This window comes from Salvelinus alpinus, chromosome 8 (genome assembly GCF_045679555.1).
Source record: "Salvelinus alpinus chromosome 8, SLU_Salpinus.1, whole genome shotgun sequence".
Classification (NCBI taxonomy): domain Eukaryota; kingdom Metazoa; phylum Chordata; class Actinopteri; order Salmoniformes; family Salmonidae; genus Salvelinus; species Salvelinus alpinus.
Window position 1 is genome coordinate 3,595,275 of NC_092093.1, and position 21,686 is coordinate 3,616,960.

General features: G+C 47.4%; 1 protein-coding gene across 1 annotated transcript in view; it reads right to left on the reverse strand.

Moving 5' to 3' along the window:
- ddx1 (DEAD (Asp-Glu-Ala-Asp) box helicase 1) overlaps positions 1 to 21,686 on the reverse strand; it is a 57,044-nt gene that overhangs the window by 32,150 nt on the left and 3,208 nt on the right. The window contains exons 5-11 of the mRNA XM_071412442.1: positions 20,943 to 21,039; positions 6,383 to 6,430; positions 6,172 to 6,255; positions 5,422 to 5,505; positions 5,236 to 5,312; positions 4,179 to 4,251; positions 2,505 to 2,581 (exon numbers count right to left, since the gene is read on the reverse strand). Coding sequence (XP_071268543.1) covers positions 2,505 to 2,581; positions 4,179 to 4,251; positions 5,236 to 5,312; positions 5,422 to 5,505; positions 6,172 to 6,255; positions 6,383 to 6,430; positions 20,943 to 21,039 — 540 coding nt within the window. The remainder of the gene's footprint in view (positions 1 to 2,504; positions 2,582 to 4,178; positions 4,252 to 5,235; positions 5,313 to 5,421; positions 5,506 to 6,171; positions 6,256 to 6,382; positions 6,431 to 20,942; positions 21,040 to 21,686) is intronic.

The following is a 21,686-nucleotide window of genomic DNA, read 5'->3' on the forward strand; positions in this document are numbered from 1 at the left end:
TACATGTAGATAATTGTATGGCTTATCGTTCCTTTACAAAACAATATAAAAAGCATTAATGACGAATTAATGTCGTATAGGTATAATATACAGTGTCTTCAGAAAAATACCCCTGACTTATTGTGGTACAGCCTGAATTCAATTCGGATTAAATATGTTTTCTCCCCATTTACACACAATACTATGACAAAGTGAAAACATTTTAGATATTTTTGTAACTGTATTTAAAAAGAGATACAGAAATCTAATTTACATAAGTATTCACACATCCCTGAGTCAATACATGTTAAAATCACGTTTGGCAGTGATTACAGCTGTGAGTCTTCCTGGGTCTCTAAGAGTGATTACAGCTGTGAGTCTTCCTGGGTCTCTAAGAGTGATTACAGCCGTGAGTCTTCCTGGGTCTCTAAGAGTCATTACAGCTGTGAGTCTTCCTGGGTCTCTAAGAGTCATTACAGCCGTGAGTCTTCCTGGGTCTCTAAGAGTGATTACAGCCGTGAGTCTTCCTGGGTCTCTAAGAGTGATTACAGCCGTGAGTCTTCCTGGGTCTCTAAGAGTGATTACAGCTGTGAGTCTTCCTGGGTCTCTAAGAGTCATTACAGCTGTGAGTCTTCCTGGGTCTCTAAGAGTCATTACAGCTGTGAGTCTTCCTGGGTCTCTAAGAGTCATTACAGCTGTGAGTCTTCCTGGGTCTCTAAGAGTGATTACAGCTGTGAGTCTTCCTGGGTCTCTAAGAGTGATTACAGCCGTGAGTCTTCCTGGGTCTCTAAGAGTCATTACAGCCGTGAGTCTTCCTGGGTCTCTAAGAGTGATTACAGCTGTGAGTCTTCCTGGGTCTCTAAGAGTGATTACAGCCGTGAGTCTTCCTGGGTCTCTAAGAGTGATTACAGCCGTGAGTCTTCCTGGGTCTCTAAGAGTCATTACAGCTGTGAGTCTTCCTGGGTCTCTAAGAGTCATTACAGCTGTGAGTCTTCCTGGGTCTCTAAGAGTGATTACAGCTGTGAGTCTTCCTGGGTCTCTAAGAGTGATTACAGCTGTGAGTCTTCCTGGGTCTCTAAGAGTGATTACAGCTGTGAGTCTTCCTGGGTCTCTAAGAGTCATTACAGCCGTGAGTCTTCCTGGGTCTCTAAGAGTGATTACAGCCATGAGTCTTCCTGGGTCTCTAAGAGTGATTACAGCCGTGAGTCTTCCTGGGTCTCTAAGAGTGATTACAGCCGTGAGTCTTCCTGGGTCTCTAAGAGTGATTACAGCTGTGAGTCTTCCTGGGTCTCTAAGAGTCATTACAGCTGTGAGTCTTCCTGGGTCTCTAAGAGTCATTACAGCTGTGAGTCTTCCTGGGTCTCTAAGAGTCATTACAGCTGTGAGTCTTCCTGGGTCTCTAAGAGTCATTACAGCTGTGAGTCTTCCTGGGTCTCTAAGAGTCATTACAGCTGTGAGTCTTCCTGGGTCTCTAAGAGTGATTACAGCTGTGAGTCTTCCTGGGTCTCTAAGAGTGATTACAGCTGTGAGTCTTCCTGGGTCTCTAAGAGTGATTACAGCTGTGAGTCTTCCTGGGTCTCTAAGAATGATTACAGCTGTGAGTCTTCCTGGGTCTCTAAGAGTGATTACAGCTGTGAGTCTTCCTGGGTCTCTAAGAGTCATTACAGCTGTGAGTCTTCCTGGGTCTCTAAGAGTCATTACAGCTGTGAGTCTTCCTGGGTCTCTAAGAGTCATTACAGCTGTGAGTCTTCCTGGGTCTCTAAGAGTGATTACAGCTGTGAGTCTTCCTGGGTCTCTAAGAGTGATTACAGCTGTGAGTCTTCCTGGGTCTCTAAGAGTGATTACAGCCGTGAGTCTTCCTGGGTCTCTAAGAGTCATTACAGCTGTGAGTCTTCCTGGGTCTCTAAGAGTGATTACAGCCGTGAGTCTTCCTGGGTCTCTAAGAGTGATTACAGCCGTGAGTCTTCCTGGGTCTCTAAGAGTGATTACAGCTGTGAGTCTTCCTGGGTCTCTAAGAGTGATTACAGCTGTGAGTCTTTCTGGGTAAGTCTCTAAGAGCTTTGCACACCTGGATTGTACAATATTTGCACATTGTTTTCTAAATTCTTCGAGCTCTGTCAAGTTGGTTGTTGATCATTGTTAGACAGCCATTTTTAAGTCTTGTCATATATTTTCAAGCAGATTTATAGTACCAGTCAACAGTCGACAGCTACTCATTCAAGGGTTTTTCTTTATTTTTACTATTTTCTACATTGTAGAATAATAGTGACGACATCAAAACTATGAAAAAACACATATTGGAATCATGTAGTAACCAAAAAAGTATTAAACCAAGAAAAATATATTTTATATTTGAGATTATTCAAAGTAGCCACCCTTTGCCTTGATGACAGCCAAGAGTGTACAAAGCTTTCTCAAATTCTACAATGTAGAAAATAGTAAAAATAAAGAAAAACCCTTGAAATGATGAGGTGTTGTAAAACATTTGACCGGCAGCGAGTGATGAGTGACTGTGTGTTACATACCTTGAGAACACAGGAGGCAAAGAAGGGCTGGTTCTTCAGAAGAGCTGGGATCTCAAACGCCAAGCCCAGGTCAGTACCTGAGAGAGAGAGAGAGCGAGCCCAGGTCAGTACGAGAGAGAGAGAGAGAGAGAGCCCAGGTCAGTACGAGAGAGAGAGAGAGAGAGAGAGAGGGAGAGAGAGAGAGAGAGAGAGAGCCCAGGTCAGTACGAGAGAGAGAGAGAGAGAGCCCAGGTCAGTACGAGAGAGAGAGAGAGAGAGAGAGAGAGAGAGAGAGAGAGAGAGCCCAGGTCAGTACGAGAGAGAGAGAGAGAGAGAGAGAGAGAGAGAGCCCAGGTATATAATGAATATGAATTCAGAGGACAGAAATGATGACCTATTAAAGCATTATACCTCTCCTTAAAGCGACACTTAATGAATCAGACAGAGAACCAGCTCAGACTGAAGGCCTTCAAGAACGGCCTTTTCCCCTTCATTTGAACATACAATCTGCTAACATATCTCCATTTTGAAAACAAGCGTTCAGACGTGGAGCTCCATCGACATCTACACACAATAGCCCAAAATCACAGTGACAACAGGTACATTTTTTCCTAATTTACTTTTTTAAAAATATTGGAGAAAAAAACATTTACATAAGTATTCAGACCCTTTGCTATGAGACTCAGGTGCATCCTGTTTCCATTGATCATCCTTGAGATGTTTCTACAACTTGATTGGAGTCCACCTGTGGTAAATTCAATTGATTGGACATGATTTGGAAAGGCACACACCTGTCTATATAAGGTCCTACAGTTGACAGTGCATGTCAGAGCAAAAACCAAGCAATGAGGTCGAAGGAATTGTCCGTACAGCTCCCAGACAGGATTGTGTGGCGCCCTACAGGAGGGTTTCTCTCCAGGAACAGGGTTGGAGTTAAAACCTACAGGAGGGTTTCTCTCCAGGAACAGGGTTGGAGTTAAAACCTACAGGAGGGTCTCTCTCCAGGAACAGGGTTGGAGTTAAAACCTCCAGGAGGGTATCTCTCCAGGAACAGGGTTGGAGTTAAAACCAACAGGAGGGTTTCTCTCCAGGAACAGGGTTGGAGTTAAAACCTCCAGGAGGGTTTCTCTCCAGGAACAGGGTTGGAGTTAAAACCTACAGGAGGGTCTCTCTCCAGGAACAGGGTTGGAGTTAAAACCTACAGGAGGGTCTCTCTCTAGGAACAGGGTTGGAGTTAAAACCTCCAGGAGGGTATCTCTCCAGGAACAGGGTTGGAGTTAAAACCTACAGGAGGGTTTCTCTCCAGGAACAGGGTTGGAGTTAAAACCTACAGGAGGGTATCTCTCCAGGAACAAGGTTGGAGTTAAAACCTACAGGAGGGTCTCTCTCTAGGAACAGGGTTGGAGTTAAAACCTCCAGGAGGGTATCTCTCCAGGAACAGGGTTGGAGTTAAAACCTACAGGAGGGTTTCTCTCCAGGAACAGGGTTGGAGTGAAAACCTACAGGAGGGTAGCTCTCCAGGAACAGGGTTGGAGTTAAAACCTCCAGGAGGGTCTCTCTCCAGGAACAGGGTTGGAGTTAAAACCTCCAGGAGGGTCTCTCCAGGAACAGGGTTGGAGTTAAAACCAACAGGAGGGTATCTCTCCAGGTGAACCCAGACCTACACAGTACACACAATACGGGAAGGTATCGTACCGTTTTTGGAGAAGGAGAGGTGTCCGTTGTCTAGATCCAGATAACATCCCATGGTGTCGTGCATTGTGAACTCCTACAGGACAGAGAGACAGAATGGTGAACTCCTACAGGACAGAGAGACAGAATGGTGAACTCCTACAGGACAGAGAGACAGAATGGTGAACTCCTACAGGACAGAGAGACAGAATGGTGAACTCCTACAGGACAGAGAGACAGAATGGTGAACTCCTACAGGACAGAGAGACAGAATGGTGAACTCCTACAGGACAGAGAGACAGAATGGTGAACTCCTACAGGACAGAGAGACAGAATGGTGAACTCCTACAGGACAGAGAGACAGAATGGTGAACTCCTACAGGACAGAGAGACAGACATCATGGTGAACTCCTACAGGACAGAGAGAGACAGAGAGACAGACAGCTGGTGACTGACTACAGGACAGAGAGACAGACATCATGGTGAACTCCTACAGGACAGAGAGAGACAGACAGCTGGTGACTGACTACAGGACAGAGAGACAGACAGCTGGTGACTGACTACAGGACAGAGAGACAGACAGACAGAGAGACAGACAGCTGGTGACTGACTACAGGACAGAGAGACAGACAGCTGGTGACTGACTACAGGACAGAGAGACAGACATCATGGTGAACTCCTACAGGACAGAGAGAGACAGAGAGACAGACAGCTGGTGACTGACTACAGGACAGAGAGACAGACAGCTGGTGACTGACTACAGGACAGAGAGACAGACAGACAGAGAGACAGACAGCTGGTGACTGACTACAGGACAGAGAGACAGACAGCTGGTGACTGACTACAGGACAGAGAGACAGACAGCTGGTGACTGACTACAGGACAGAGAGACAGACAGCTGGTGACTGACTACGGTCTGTCCAATCGAACCATATTCCCTAAATCAGGTGAATTTCAGATTCTCCCTGACAGTCGTTTAAGTTCACACTGGAAACATTTTACTGTCTGGAAAAAGATCAAGCTTATCTTGAACGCTCGGGATGGAATAGAGTTTAGGTAAATACTACAATCTATAACGTACCTCTCCATAACTGTCAAACTGTTTGTTGTGAGATTTCTTCCCCGTTCCTCCGAAGCCAAAGCCATACTTATCGGTACCTGGTAACACAACAGTAGTGATGGTTAAAACATTAGCGACATTAACCGGACTCGGTGTCCGACAGTGAAATTAACCGGACTCAGTGTGTAGACTCAGCGAGGTACTTGCCTAAGTCCAAAGCTGCCTGGCTGGTAGACCAGCCGATCCTACACAGGCCCTGGTCGTGACATGATACCTCATAGTAGTACTTCCCTAGAGGTGGAGAGGGAGAAGAGAGAGAGAGAGAGAGAGAAGAGGTAGAGAGAGAGAGAGAGAGAAGAGGTAGAGAGAGAGAGAGAGAGAGAGAGAGAGAGAGAGAGAGAGAGAGAGAGAGAGAGAGAGAGAGAGAGAGAGAGAGAGAGAGAGAGAGAGAGAGAGAGAGAGAGAAGAGAGAGAGAGGTGGAGAGAGAAGAGAGAGAGCAGGTGGAGAGAGAAGAGAGAGAGCAGGTGGAGAGAGAAAAGAGAGAGGAGGTGGAGAGAGAGAAGAGAGAGAGGAGGTGGAGTGAGAGAAGAGAGAGAGGAGGTGGAGAGAGAAGAGAGAGAGGAGGTGGAGAGAGAGAAGAGAGAGAGGAGGTGGAGAGAGAAGAGAGAGAGGAGGTGGAGAGAGAAGAGAGAGAGAGGTGGAGAGAGAGAGGAGAGAGAGAGGGAGGAGAGAGAGAGGAGGTGGAGAGAGAAGAGAGAGAGAGGTGGAGAGAGAAGAGAGAGAGGTGGAGAGAGAGGAGAGAGAGAGGAGGTGGAGAGAGGAGGTGGAGAGAGAAGAGAGAGAGGAGGATGAGAGACGGAGCAGCATGTGTACATTTGGTAGTGTGTATGTATGTATGTATGTATATATATATGTGTGTATGTGTATATATGTGTGTATGTGCGTGCGTGCCCTACCCTTGGTGATTGCTTTGGTAGAGCGACAGCCGTGCCATTCTTTAAACTCCCTGCTTTGACAACACAGTCCGTCTGGTCCAATGGCTGGAGGGAAGAAGGAAAACCCGTAAATGTCATGTTTTTAAAAAATCCCAACGAGTCGCGTTTACAACACAACAGTTCTGTACCATCCTACATCACAGGAAGACACACAACGAGCCCTCCGACTCACCGAAAGCTGTGCTTCTGTCATATGGGTTCATCTGCCATTTGTTGAAGACTGCAACAGATAGAAACACAGACAGGTCAAAACGTATGGTTACTAATACAATCTGACAAAAACAGGTTGTTTTGGATCCTGGTTACTGATTGGTTGATAGCAGGGAGTTATATCACCACAATGCACGGGTAACGCCGGTTTATAATTCAAATGGATTAATTAAATCCACTGTCCCACAGCCCAGCCAGTCAATATATAAACGTCATCTCCCCTGGGGTGGGAAAGCGTGTAGTGAGTATTTCCCCATGCTACTAACCTAGCGGGGGGGGGGGGGGGGGTGAAGTCTTGACGTGGGCCTACCCGATCTGTGCAATACGTTGCAGTTTGGTAACGACCTTCACCGTGCCCACGCATTTGAACGAATGTGACGATACTAACAGCTTCTATGATCCAGAACAATTCATTTAAAAATCAGGCTCATTATAAATGGATATAAATACAAAGAATTGGCAACAGAAACAAAAAGGTCATAATGAAAAGCATGTAGTTAGCGGTCATTTCAGCTGCGTGATGTGATGGCCTGTTAGCTGTAGTTGGCTAGCTATCTAGCAGATAAAAACAGTCCAGCTATCGCGTGTTAGCTGTAGTTGGCTAGCTATCTAGCAGATAAACAGTCCAGCTATCGCCTGTTAGCTGTAGTTGGCTAGCTATCTAACAGATGAAAACAGTCCAGCTATCGCGTGTTAGCTGTAGTTGGCTAGCTATCTAACAGATAAACAGTCCAGCTATCGCGTGTTAGCTGTAGTTGGCTAGCTATCTAACAGATAAACAGTCCAGCTATCGCGTGTTAGCTGTAGTTGGCTAGCTATCTAGCAGATAAACAGTCCAGCTATCGCCTGTTAGCTGTAGTTGGCTAGCTATCTAACAGATGAAAACAGTCCAGCTATCGCGTGTTAGCTGTAGTTGGCTAGCTATCTAACAGATAAACAGTCCAGCTATCGCGTGTTAGCTGTAGTTGGCTAGCTATCTAACAGATAAACAGTCCAGCTATCGCGTGTTAGCTGTAGTTGGCTAGCTATCTAGCAGATAAACAGTCCAGCTATCGCGTGTTAGCTGTAGTTGGCTAGCTATCTAGCAGATAAACAGTCCAGCTATCGCGTGTTAGCTGTAGTTGGCTAGCTATCTAACAGATAAACAGTCCAGCTATCGCCTGTTAGCTGTAGTTGGCTAGCTATCTAGCAGATAAACAGTCCAGCTATCGCCTGTTAGCTGTAGTTGGCTAGCTATCTAACAGATAAACAGTCCAGCTATCGCCTGTTAGCTGTAGTTGGCTAGCTATCTAGCAGATGAAAACAGTCCAGCTATCGCCTGTTAGCTGTAGTTGGCTAGCTATCTAGCAGATGAAAACAGTCCAGCTATCGCCTGTTAGCTGTAGTTGGCTAGCTATCTAGCAGATGAAAACAGTCCAGCTATCGCCTGTTAGCTGTAGTTGGCTAGCTATCTAACAGATGAACAGTCCAGCTATCGCCTGTTAGCTGTAGTTGGCTAGCTATCTAGCAGATGAAAACAGTCCAGCTATCGCCTGTTAGCTGTAGTTGGCTAGCTATCTAGCAGATGAAAACAGTCCAGCTATCGCCTGTTAGCTGTAGTTGGCTAGCTATCTAGCAGATGAAAACAGTCCAGCTATCGCCTGTTAGCTGTAGTTGGCTAGCTATCTAGCAGATGAAAACAGTCCAGCTATCGCCTGTTAGCTGTAGTTGGCTAGCTATCTAGCAGATGAAAACAGTCCAGCTATCGCCTGTTAGCTGTAGTTGGCTAGCTATCTAGCAGATGAAAACAGTCCAGCTATCGCCTGTTAGCTGTAGTTGGCTAGCTATCTAGCAGATGAAAACAGTCCAGCTATCGCCTGTTAGCTGTAGTTGGCTAGCTATCTAGCAGATGAAAACAGTCCAGCTATCGCCTGTTAGCTGTAGTTGGCTAGCTATCTAACAGATAAACAGTCCAGCTATCGCCTGTTAGCTGTAGTTGGCTAGCTATCTAGCAGATGAAAACAGTCCAGCTATCGCCTGTTAGCTGTAGTTGGCTAGCTATCTAACAGATGAAAACAGTCCAGCTATCGCCTGTTAGCTGTAGTTGGCTAGCTATCTAACAGATGAAAACAGTCCAGCTATCGCGTGTTAGCTGTAGTTGGCTAGCTATCTAGCAGATAAACAGTCCAGCTATCGCGTGTTAGCTGTAGTCGGCTAACTATCTAGCAGATAAACAGTCCAGCTATCGCCTGTTAGCTGTAGTTGGCTAACTATCTAGCAGATAAACAGTCCAGCTATCGCCTGTTAGCTGTAGTTGGCTAACTATCTAGCAGATAAACAGTCCAGCTATCGCCTGTTAGCTGTAGTTGGCTAGCTATCTAGCAGATAAACAGTCCAGCTATCGCCTGTTAGCTGTAGTTGGCTAGCTATCTAGCAGATGAAAACAGTCCAGCTATCGCCTGTTAGCTGTAGTTGGCTAGCTATCTAGCAGATGAAAACAGTCCAGCTATCGCCTGTTAGCTGTAGTTGGCTAGCTATCTAACAGATAAACAGTCCAGCTATCGCCTGTTAGCTGTAGTTGGCTAACTATCTAGCAGATAAACAGTCCAGCTATCGCCTGTTAGCTGTAGTTGGCTAGCTATCTAGCAGATAAACAGTCCAGCTATCGCCTGTTAGCTGTAGTTGGCTAGCTATCTAGCAGATGATAACAGTCCAGCTATCACGTGTTAGCTGTAGTTGGCTAACTATCTAACAGATAAACAGTCCAGCTATCGCGTGTTAGCTGTAGTTGGCTAGCTATCTAGCAGATGAAAACAGTCCAGCTATCACGTGTTAGCTGTAGTTGGCTAGCTATCTAGCAGATGAAAACAGTCCAGCTATCGCGTGTTAGCTGTAGTTGGCTAGCTATCTAGCAGATGAAAACAGTCCAGCTATCGCGTGTTAGCTGTAGTTGGCTAGCTATCTAGCAGATGAAAACAGTCCAGCTATCGCGTGTTAGCTGTAGTTGGCTAGCTATCTAGCAGATGAAAACAGTCCAGCTATCGCGTGTTAGCTGTAGTTGGCTAGCTATCTAGCAGATGAAAACAGTCCAGCTATCGCCTGTTAGCTGTAGTTGGCTAGCTATCTAGCAGATGAAAACAGTCCAGCTATCGCGTGTTAGCTGTAGTTGGCTAACTATCTAGCAGATAAACAGTCCAGCTATCGCGTGTTAGCTGTAGTTGGCTAACTATCTAGCAGATGAAAACAGTCCAGCTATCACGTGTTAGCTGTAGTTGGCTAGCTATCTAGCAGATGAAAACAGTCCAGCTATCACGTGTTAGCTGTAGTTGGCTAACTATCTAGCAGATGAAAACAGTCCAGCTATCACGTGTTAGCTGTAGTTGGCTAACTATCTAGCAGATGAAAAAAGTCCAGCTATCGCGTGTTAGCTGTAGTTGGCTAGCTATCTAGCAGATGAAAACAGTCCAGCTATCACGTGTTAGCTGTAGTTGGCTAGCTATCTAGCAGATGATAACAGTCCAGCTATCACGTGTTAGCTGTAGTTGGCTAGCTATCTAGCAGATGAGAACAGTCCAACTACCTGCCAGAATGATCTTACTGACTTGTTGCTCATTTTATACAGGATTATTATTTATTTTATCATTATTTATTTAAGTTCTTGCCGCTTGTAATCATTGAACCTCTGGTTAGCTGGTTAAATTCCTAATGATTTGTTTTAGCATAGCAACGTGAAATTAATAGGATGAACGACTGGGTCAAAACATCATAGAATTAACCACCAGCCTGTTTGGTTAGCAACTCCAGAACTAACAACTGGCTTTCACACTTTCCTCCCTCTAGCACTTTCCTCCCTTTCCTCTCCCTTTCCTCCCCCCTCTTCTCTCCTCCCTTCTCCTCTCCCTCTATATCGTCTGATGTTAGGATGAAGTAACACATTTACTCATTAAAAACAAGGTTAATGAAAACATGTCGTTAATATTTGTATAAAAGCGATAAGGCCCTCAAACCCGGGAACGATGGTGTGATAACTCCTTTCTAAAACGTCTGTTTCCTGATCCTCGGCTTCACCTCGGGCCTAACAGCCCCTTAGGCGTTATCATATGATTATCCCCGGTTCTCATTCCTGAAGTACTGAAAGGCAAAGTGGACTGAAAACAGCTGGAAACGAGTCATTACGAATGCTGGTATATTTTAGGGGCCGGTACTCCATATTATTTTAGGGGCCGGTACTCCATATATCTTAGGGGCCGGTTACTCCATATATCTTAGGGGCCGGTTACTCCATATATTTTAGGGGCCGGTACTCCATATATTTTAGGGGCCGGTACTCCATATTATTTTAGGGGCCGGTACTCCATATTATTTTAGGGGCCGGTACGCCATATTATTTTAGGGGCCGGTACTCCATATATCTTAGGGGCCGGTACTCCATATATCTTAGGGGCCGGTACTCCATATATCTTAGGGGCCGGTACTCCATATATCTTAGGGGCCGGTTACTCCATATATTTTAGGGGCCGGTTACTCCATATATCTTAGGGGCCGGTACTCCATATATCTTAGGGGCCGGTACTCCATATATCTTAGGGGCCGGTTACTCCATATATTTTAGGGGCCGGTACTCCATATTATTTTAGGGGCCGGTACTCCATATATCTTAGGGGCCGGTTACTCCATATATCTTAGGGGCCGGTTACTCCATATATTTTAGGGGCCGGTACTCCATATATTTTAGGGGCCGGTACTCCATATTATTTTAGGGGCCGGTACTCCATATTATTTTAGGGGCCGGTACTCCATATTATTTTAGGGGCCGGTACTCCATATATTTTAGGGGCCGGTTACTCCATATATCTTAGGGGCCGGTACTCCATATATCTTAGGGGCCGGTACTCCATATATCTTAGGGGCCGGTTACTCCATATATTTTAGGGGCCGGTTACTCCATATATCTTAGGGGCCGGTACTCCATATATCTTAGGGGCCGGTACTCCATATATCTTAGGGGCCGGTTACTCCATATATCTTAGGGGCCGGTTACTCCATATATTTTAGGGGCCGGTTACTCCATATATCTTAGGGGCCGGTTACTCCATATATCTTAGGGGCCGGTTACTCCATATATCTTAGGGGCCGGTTACTCCATATATTTTAGGGGCCGGTACTCCATATATCTTAGGGGCCGGTTACTCCATATATCTTAGGGGCCGGTTACTCCATATATCTTAGGGGCCGGTTACTCCATATATCTTAGGGGCCGGTACTCCATATATCTTAGGGGCCCGTTACTCCATATATCTTAGGGGCCGGTTACTCCATATATCTTAGGGGCCGGTTACTCCATATATCTTAGGGGCCGGTTACTCCATATATCTTAGGGGCCGGTTACTCCATATATTTTAGGGGCCGGTTACTCCATATATCTTAGGGGCTGGTTACTCCATATATTTTAGGGGCCGGTACTCCATATATCTTAGGGGCCGGTTACTCCATATATTTTAGGGGCCGGTACTCCATATATCTTAGGGGCCGGTTACTCCATATATTTTAGGGGCCGGTTACTCCATATATTTTAGGGGCCGGTTACTCCATATATTTTAGGGGCCGGTTACTCCATATATCTTAGGGGCCGGTACTCCATATATTTTAGGGGCCGGTACTCCATATATTTTAGGGGCCGGTTACTCCATATATCTTAGGGGCCGGTACTCCATATATTTTAGGGGCCGGTACTCCATATATTTTAGGGGCCGGTACTCCATATATCTTAGGGGCCGGTACTCCATATATCTTAGGGGCCGGTACTCCATATATTTTAGGGGCCGGTTACTCCATATATTTTAGGGGCCGGTACTCCATATATTTTAGGGGCCGGTTACTCCATATATCTTAGGGGCCGGTTACTCCATATATCTTAGGGGCCGGTACTCCATATATTTTAGGGGCCGGTTACTCCATATATTTTAGGGGCCGGTTACTCCATATATCTTAGGGGCCGGTTACTCCATATATCTTAGGGGCCGGTTACTCCATATATCTTAGGGGCCGGTTACTCCATATATCTTAGGGGCCGGTACTCCATATATTTTAGGGGCCGGTTACTCCATATATTTTAGGGGCCGGTTACTCCATATATCTTAGGGGCTGGTTACTCCATATATTTTAGGGGCCGGTACTCCATATATCTTAGGGGCCGGTTACTCCATATATTTTAGGGGCCGGTACTCCATATATCTTAGGGGCCGGTTACTCCATATATTTTAGGGGCCGGTTACTCCATATATTTTAGGGGCCGGTTACTCCATATATTTTAGGGGCCGGTTACTCCATATATCTTAGGGGCCGGTACTCCATATATTTTAGGGGCCGGTACTCCATATATTTTAGGGGCCGGTTACTCCATATATCTTAGGGGCCGGTACTCCATATATTTTAGGGGCCGGTACTCCATATATTTTAGGGGCCGGTACTCCATATATCTTAGGGGCCGGTACTCCATATATCTTAGGGGCCGGTACTCCATATATTTTAGGGGCCGGTTACTCCATATATTTTAGGGGCCGGTACTCCATATATTTTAGGGGCCGGTTACTCCATATATCTTAGGGGCCGGTTACTCCATATATCTTAGGGGCCGGTACTCCATATATTTTAGGGGCCGGTTACTCCATATATTTTAGGGGCCGGTTACTCCATATATCTTAGGGGCCGGTTACTCCATATATCTTAGGGGCCGGTTACTCCATATATCTTAGGGGCCGGTTACTCCATATATCTTAGGGGCCGGTACTCCATATATTTTAGGGGCCGGTTACTCCATATATTTTAGGGGCCGGTTACTCCATATATCTTAGGGGCCGGTACTCCATATATTTTAGGGGCCGGTACTCCATATATTTTAGGGGCCGGTTACTCCATATATCTTAGGGGCCGGTACTCCATATATTTTAGGGGCCGGTACTCCATATATTTTAGGGGCCGGTACTCCATATATTTTAGGGGCCGGTACTCCATATATTTTAGGGGCCGGTTACTCCATATATCTTAGGGGCCGGTACTCCATATATTTTAGGGGCCGGTACTCCATATATTTTAGGGGCCGGTTACTCCATATATCTTAGGGGCCGGTACTCCATATATTTTAGGGGCCGGTACTCCATATATTTTAGGGGCCGGTTACTCCATATATCTTAGGGGCCGGTTACTCCATATATCTTAGGGGCCGGTACTCCATATATTTTAGGGGCCGGTTACTCCATATATTTTAGGGGCCGGTTACTCCATATATCTTAGGGGCCGGTTACTCCATATATCTTAGGGGCCGGTTACTCCATATATCTTAGGGGCCGGTTACTCCATATATCTTAGGGGCCGGTTACTCCATATATCTTAGGGGCCGGTACTCCATATATTTTAGGGGCCGGTTACTCCATATATTTTAGGGGCCGGTTACTCCATATATCTTAGGGGCCGGTACTCCATATATTTTAGGGGCCGGTACTCCATATATTTTAGGGGCCGGTTACTCCATATATCTTAGGGGCCGGTACTCCATATATTTTAGGGGCCGGTACTCCATATATTTTAGGGGCCGGTACTCCATATATTTTAGGGGCCGGTACTCCATATATTTTAGGGGCCGGTTACTCCATATATCTTAGGGGCCGGTACTCCATATATTTTAGGGGCCGGTACTCCATATATCTTAGGGGCCGGTTACTCCATATATCTTAGGGGCCGGTACTCCATATATTTTAGGGGCCGGTACTCCATATATTTTAGGGGCCGGTACTCCATATATTTTAGGGGCCGGTACTCCATATATCTTAGGGGCCGGTTACTCCATATATTTTAGGGGCCGGTACTCCATATATCTTAGGGGCCGGTACTCCATATATCTTAGGGGCCGGTTACTCCATATATCTTAGGGGCCGGTTACTCCATATATCTTAGGGGCCGGTTACTCCATATATCTTAGGGGCCGGTTACTCCATATATCTTAGGGGCCGGTACTCCATATATCTTAGGGGCCGGTTACTCCATATATCTTAGGGGCCGGTACTCCATATATCTTAGGGGCCGGTTACTCCATATATCTTAGGGGCCGGTTACTCCATATATTTTAGGGGCCGGTACTCCATATATCTTAGGGGCCGGTACTCCATATATCTTAGGGGCCGGGTACTCCATATATCTTAGGGGCCGGTTACTCCATATATTTTAGGGGCCGGTACTCCATATATCTTAGGGGCCGGTTACTCCATATATTTTAGGGGCCGGTACTCCATATATCTTAGGGGCCGGTACTCCATATATCTTAGGGGCCGGTTACTCCATATATTTTAGGGGCCGGTACTCCATATATCTTAGGGGCCGGTACTCCATATATTTTAGGGGCCGGTACTCCATATATCTTAGGGGCCGGTACTCCATATATCTTAGGGGCCGGTTACTCCATATATCTTAGGGGCCGGTACTCCATATATTTTAGGGGCCGGTACTCCATATATCTTAGGGGCCGGTACTCCATATATCTTAGGGGCCGGTTACTCCATATATTTTAGGGGCCGGTACTCCATATATCTTAGGGGCCGGTACTCCATATATCTTAGGGGCCGGTACTCCATATATCTTAGGGGCCGGTACTCCATATATCTTAGGGGCCGGTACTCCATATATCTTAGGGGCCGGTACTCCATATATCTTAGGGGCCGGTACTCCATATATCTTAGGGGCCGGTACTCCATATATCTTAGGGGCCGGTTACTCCATATATCTTAGGGGCCGGTACTCCATATATCTTAGGGGCCGGTTACTCCATATATCTTAGGGGGCGGTTACTCCATATATCTTAGGGGCCGGTTACTCCATATATCTTAGGGGCCGGTTACTCCATATATCTTAGGGGCCGGTTACTCCATATATCTTAGGGGCCGGTTACTCCATATATCTTAGGGGCCGGTACTCCATATATCTTAGGGGCCGGTTACTCCATATATCTTAGGGGCCGGTACTCCATATATCTTAGGGGCCGGTTACTCCATATATCTTAGGGGCCGGTACTCCATAGATCTTAGGGGCCGGTTACTCCATATATCTTAGGGGCCGGTACTCCATATATCTTAGGGGCCGGTTACTCCATATATCTTAGGGGCCGGTACTCCATATATCTTAGGGGCCGGTACTCCATATATCTTAGGGGCCGGTTACTCCATATATCTTAGGGGCCGGTTACTCCATATATTTTAGGGGCCGGTACTCCATATATCTTAGGGGCCGGTACTCCATATATCTTAGGGGCCGGTACTCCATATATCTTAGGGGCCGGTTACTCCATATATTTTAGGGGCCGGTACTCCATATATCTTAGGGGCCGGTTACTCCATATATTTTAGGGGCCGGTACTCCATATATCTTAGGGGCCGGTACTCCATATATCTTAGGGGCCGGTTACTCCATATATTTTAGGGGCCGGTACTCCATATATCTTAGGGGCCGGTACTCCATATATTTTAGGGGCCGGTACTCCATATATCTTAGGGGCCGGTACTCCATATATCTTAGGGGCCGGTTACTCCATATATCTTAGGGGCCGGTACTCCATATATTTTAGGGGCCGGTACTCCATATATCTTAGGGGCCGGTACTCCATATATCTTAGGGGCCGGTTACTCCATATATTTTAGGGGCCGGTACTCCATATATCTTAGGGGCCGGTACTCCATATATCTTAGGGGCCGGTACTCCATATATCTTAGGGGCCGGTACTCCATATATCTTAGGGGCCGGTACTCCATATATCTTAGGGGCCGGTACTCCATATATCTTAGGGGCCGGTACTCCATATATCTTAGGGGCCGGTACTCCATATATCTTAGGGGCCGGTTACTCCATATATCTTAGGGGCCGGTACTCCATATATCTTAGGGGCCGGTTACTCCATATATCTTAGGGGCCGGTTACTCCATATATCTTAGGGGCCGGTTACTCCATATATCTTAGGGGCCGGTTACTCCATATATCTTAGGGGCCGGTTACTCCATATATCTTAGGGGCCGGTACTCCATATATCTTAGGGGCCGGTTACTCCATATATCTTAGGGGCCGGTACTCCATATATCTTAGGGGCCGGTTACTCCATATATCTTAGGGGCCGGTACTCCATATATCTTAGGGGCCGGTTACTCCATATATCTTAGGGGCCGGTACTCCATATATCTTAGGGGCCGGTTACTCCATATATCTTAGGGGCCGGTACTCCATATATCTTAGGGGCCGGTTACTCCATATATCTTAGGGGCCGGTTACTCCATATATCTTAGGGGCCGGTTACTCCATATATCTTAGGGGCCGGTTACTCCATATATCTTAGGGGCCGGTTACTCCATATATCTTAGGGGCCGGTACTCCATATATCTTAGGGGCCGGTTACTCCATATATCTTAGGGGCCGGTACTCCATATATCTTAGGGGCCGGTTACTCCATATATCTTAGGGGCCGGTACTCCATATATCTTAGGGGCCGGTTACTCCATATATCTTAGGGGCCGGTACTCCATATATCTTAGGGGCCGGTTACTCCATATATCTTAGGGGCCGGTACTCCATATATCTTAGGGGCCGGTTACTCCATATATCTTAGGGGCCGGTACTCCATATATCTTAGGGGCCGGTACTCCATATATCTTAGGGGCCGGTACTCCATATATCTTAGGGGCCGGTACTCCATATATCTTAGGGGCCGGTACTCCATATATCTTAGGGGCCGGTACTCCATATATCTTAGGGGCCGGTACTCCATATATCTTAGGGGCCGGTACTCCATATATCTTAGGGGCCGGTACTCCATATATCTTAGGGGCCGGTACTCCATATATCTTAGGGGCCGGTACTCCATATATCTTAGGGGCCGGTACTCCATATATCTTAGGGGCCGGTACTCCATATATCTTAGGGGCCGGTACTCCATATATCTTAGGGGCCGGTACTCCATATATCTTAGGGGCCGGTACTCCATATATCTTAGGGGCCGGTACTCCATATATCTTAGGGGCCGGTACTCCATATATTTTAGGGGCCGGTACTCCATATATCTTAGGGGCCGGTACTCCATATATCTTAGGGGCCGGTACTCCATATATCTTAGGGGCCGGTACTCCATATATCTTAGGGGCCGGTTACTCCATATATTTTAGGGGCCGGTTACTCCATATATCTTAGGGGCCGGTACTCCATATATCTTAGGGGCCGGTTACTCCATATATCTTAGGGGCCGGTATAATCATACATAAGGACATGCGATATGTCCGGTACTTGTACATAAAAACGAAAAGGTTCCTCCATTTTGAATGTTAATCTATGCTATGTTTTTTTGTGAATCTCGAGTATATCAATTCCCTGAGTCGTTTCATATTTTATTATTTAAATATTTTCTATTTTTGAGGGGAGTTATATCTCCAATGAGCTATTCATCATATTTTTGCGACACTCTAACTTTGAGAAATGTGTAATTTAACGGAGGGTGCAGCACATTTCTTCCTCTTTAGTCTTTAGGGTGAATTGACAGAGATGTTTTTCATGTTCCGTCATTCATTGAATTCCTAACGATCCCACCCAGCGGACGGTCGACCAATCGCGTTCACGTTGTCATGCTGCGTCACGCGGTTGCTAAAAAATAAATCGTCACACAATCCCATCTCTGAAAGTCATTTTGTTACGTTACAGCCTTATTTTGAAATGGATTAAATCGTTTTTTTCCTCCTCATCAATACACACAAAACCCCATAATGACATCACACAACCCCATAATGACATCACACAACCCCATAATGACATCACAAAACCCCATAATGACATCACACAACCCCATAATGACATCACAAAACCCCATAATGACAAAGTAAAAACAGGTTATTAGACATTTTAGCAAATTTATAAAAAATAAAAAACAGAAATATCACATTTCCATAAATATTCAGACCCTTTACTCAGTACTTTGTTGAAGCACCTTTGGCAGCGATTACAGCCTCAAGTCTTCTTGGGTATGAAGCTACAACCTTGGCACACCTGTATTTGGGGAGTTTCTCCCATTCTTCTCTGCAGATCCTCTCTGTCAGTTTGGATGGGGAGTGTTGCTGCACAGCTATTTTCAGGTCTCTCCAGAGATGTTCGATCAGGTTCAAGTCCAGGCTCTGGCTGGCCCACTCAAGGACATTCAGAGTCTTGTCCTAAAGCCACTCCTACGTTATCTTGGCTGTGTGCTTAGGGTCGTTGTCCTGTTGGAAGGTGAACCTTCACCTCAGTCTGAGGTCCTGAGTGCTCTGGAGCAGGTTTTCATCAAGGATCTCTCTGTACTTTGCTCCATTCATCTTTCCCCCAATCCTGACTAGTCTCCTAGTCCCTGATGCTGAAAATCATCACCACAACATGATGCTGCCACCATCATGCTTTACCGTAGGGATGGTACCAGGTTTCCTCCAGATGTGACGCTTGGCACTCAGGCCAGGTGGACTCCAATCAAGTTGTAGAAACATCTCAAGGATGATCAATGGAAACAGGATGCACCTGAGCTCAAATTCAAGTCTCATAACAAAGGGTCTGAATACTTATGTAAATAATGTTTCTGTTTTATTTTTTTTATCAATTTGCAAAAAATAATCTACAAACCAGTTTTCACTTTGTCATTATGGGTAAAAACACAGTGATCCTGTCTCACCTATCATGACCCAGTCAATAGGTGAGGAACATTTAGATTTATTCAATTTTAGAATGAGGCTGTCACTTAACAAAATGTGGAAAAAGTCAAGCAGTCTGAATACTTTCCCCAAGGCTCTGTAAGTCCCAGATGGAAGGCAAGCAGTCTGAATACTTTCCCCAAGGCTCTGTATGTCCCAGATGGAAGTCAAGCAGTCTGATTACTTTCCCCAAGGCTCTGTACGTCCCAGATGGAAGTCAAGCAGTCTGAATACTTTCCCCAAGGCTCTGTATGTCCCAGATGGAAGTCAAGCAGTCTGAATACTTTCCCCAAGGCGCTGTATGTCCCAGATGGAAGTCAAGCAGTCTGAATACTTTCCCCAAGGCGCTGTATGTCCCAGATGGAAGTCAAGCAGTCTGAATACTTTCCCCAAGGCTCTGTACGTCCCAGGTGGAAGTCAAGCAGTCTGAATACTTTCCCCAAGGCTCTGTACGTCCCAGATGGAAGTCAAGCAGTCTGAATACTTTCCCCAAGGCTCTGTATGTCCCAGATGGAAGTCAAGCAGTCTGAATACTTTCCCCAAGGCTCTGTATGTCCCAGATGGAAGTCAAGCAGTCTGAATACTTTCCCCAAGGCTCTGTACGTCCCAGATGGAAGTCAAGCAGTCTGAATACCTTCCCCAAGGCTCTGTACGTCCCAGATGGAAGTCAAGCAGTCTGAATACTTTCCCCAAGGCTCTGTACGTCCCAGATGGACCCCCATAACCTCCACTGATCAGCTAAAACAAGATCAATAACTCAATACATGGACACACCTGTATTGACTAGGCCGGATAGCGCCGGCCGAGACGCCACAGCGGATAGCGCCGGCCGAGACGCCACAGCGGATAGCGCCGGCCGAGACGCCACAGCGGATAGCGCCGGCCGAGACGCCACACCGGATAGCGCCGGCCGAGACGCCACAGCGGATAGCGCCGGCCGAGACGCCACAGCGGATAGCGCCGGCCGAGACGCCACAGCGGATAGCGCCGGCCGAGACGCCACAGCGGATAGCGCCGGCCGAGACGCCACAGCGGATAGCGCCGGCCGAGACGCCACAGCGGATAGCGCCGGCCGAGACGCCACAGCGGATAGCGCCGGCCGAGACGCCACAGCGGATAGCGCCGGCCGAGACGCCACACCGGATAGCGCCGGCCGAGACGCCACAGCGGATAGCGCCGGCCGAGACGCCACACCGGATAGCGCCGGCCGAGACGCCACAGCGGATAGCGCCGGCCGAGACGCCACAGCGGATAGCGCCGGCCGAGACTCCACAGCGGATAGCGCCGGCCGCCACGCCACAGCGGATAGCGCCGGTCGAGACGCCACAGCGGATAGCGCCGGTCGAGACTCCACAGCGGATAGCGCCGGCCGAGACGCCACACCGGATAGCGCCGGCCGAGACGCCACAGCGGATAGCGCCGGCCGAGACTCCACACCGGATAGCGCCGGCCGAGACGCCACACCGGATAGCGCCGGCCGAGACTCCACACCGGATAGCGCCGGCCGAGACGCCACACCGGATAGCGCCGGCCGAGACGCCACACCGGATAGCGCCGGCCGAGACGCCACACCGGATAGCGCCGCCCGAGACTCCACACCGGATAGCGCCGGCCGAGACGCCACACCGGATAGCGCCGGCCGAGACGCCACACCGGATAGCGCCGGCCGAGACGCCACACCGGATAGCGCCACCGGATAGCGCCGCCCGAGACTCCACACCGGATAGCGCCGGCCGAGACTCCACACCGGATAGCGCCGGCCCACTTCAAGCACTGATGACAGGGCAAAGAGATGTCTGTCTGTCGTACCTGCTCCACCAGTCTTCACAGTGGTCCTCCCCTTCTTCCCCTCCTGCTGGTCCTTCAGAGTCTCATACACTATCTGGATAACTGGGATACTGAAGGCCTAGGGAGGGAGGAGAGGATAGGAGGAGGAAAGGGGGAGGAGGGGGGAGGGGGGAGAGGGGAAGAGGGGAGAGGATAGGAGGAGGAAAGGGGGAGGAGGGGGGAGGGGGAGAGGAGGGGAAGAGAGGAGAGGATAGGAGGAGGAAAGGGGGAGGGGGGAGAGGAGAGGAGGAGGAAAGGGGGAGGAGAGGGCGAGAGGGGAGAGGAGGAAAAGAGAGGAGAGGATAGGAGGAGGAAAGGGGGAGGAGAGGGGAGAGGAAAGTGCAGTAAAAGAGGTTGGTAACACGTTTATAACAGCAATAATGCCGTCTATCTGTTTGGTGAGCGCATTTGTCGATCACTCAATATGTAGCCAGTTAGCCGTGCTAGTAGTGATAGTGGTCTGGCCGGTAGACTTTCCTTAAAAACCTTCTCAATGAAATGTTACCTGCAAAGTAGGTTTACCTGACAGAAAGATCTGATTATTTGTTTCAATTCTGTGGCAATTGTTTTGCAAACTCTGCCATGACACGTTGCAGCAGTACAGTCAGAACAGAAACACGACTAGACCCGATGCATTCCTCTTTCAGAACATCATCTTGTTTCTCTATGAATAAGTTTAATATTGTGAGAGAGAAATAAAACTGAAAAGAAAATAACAGAATTCTA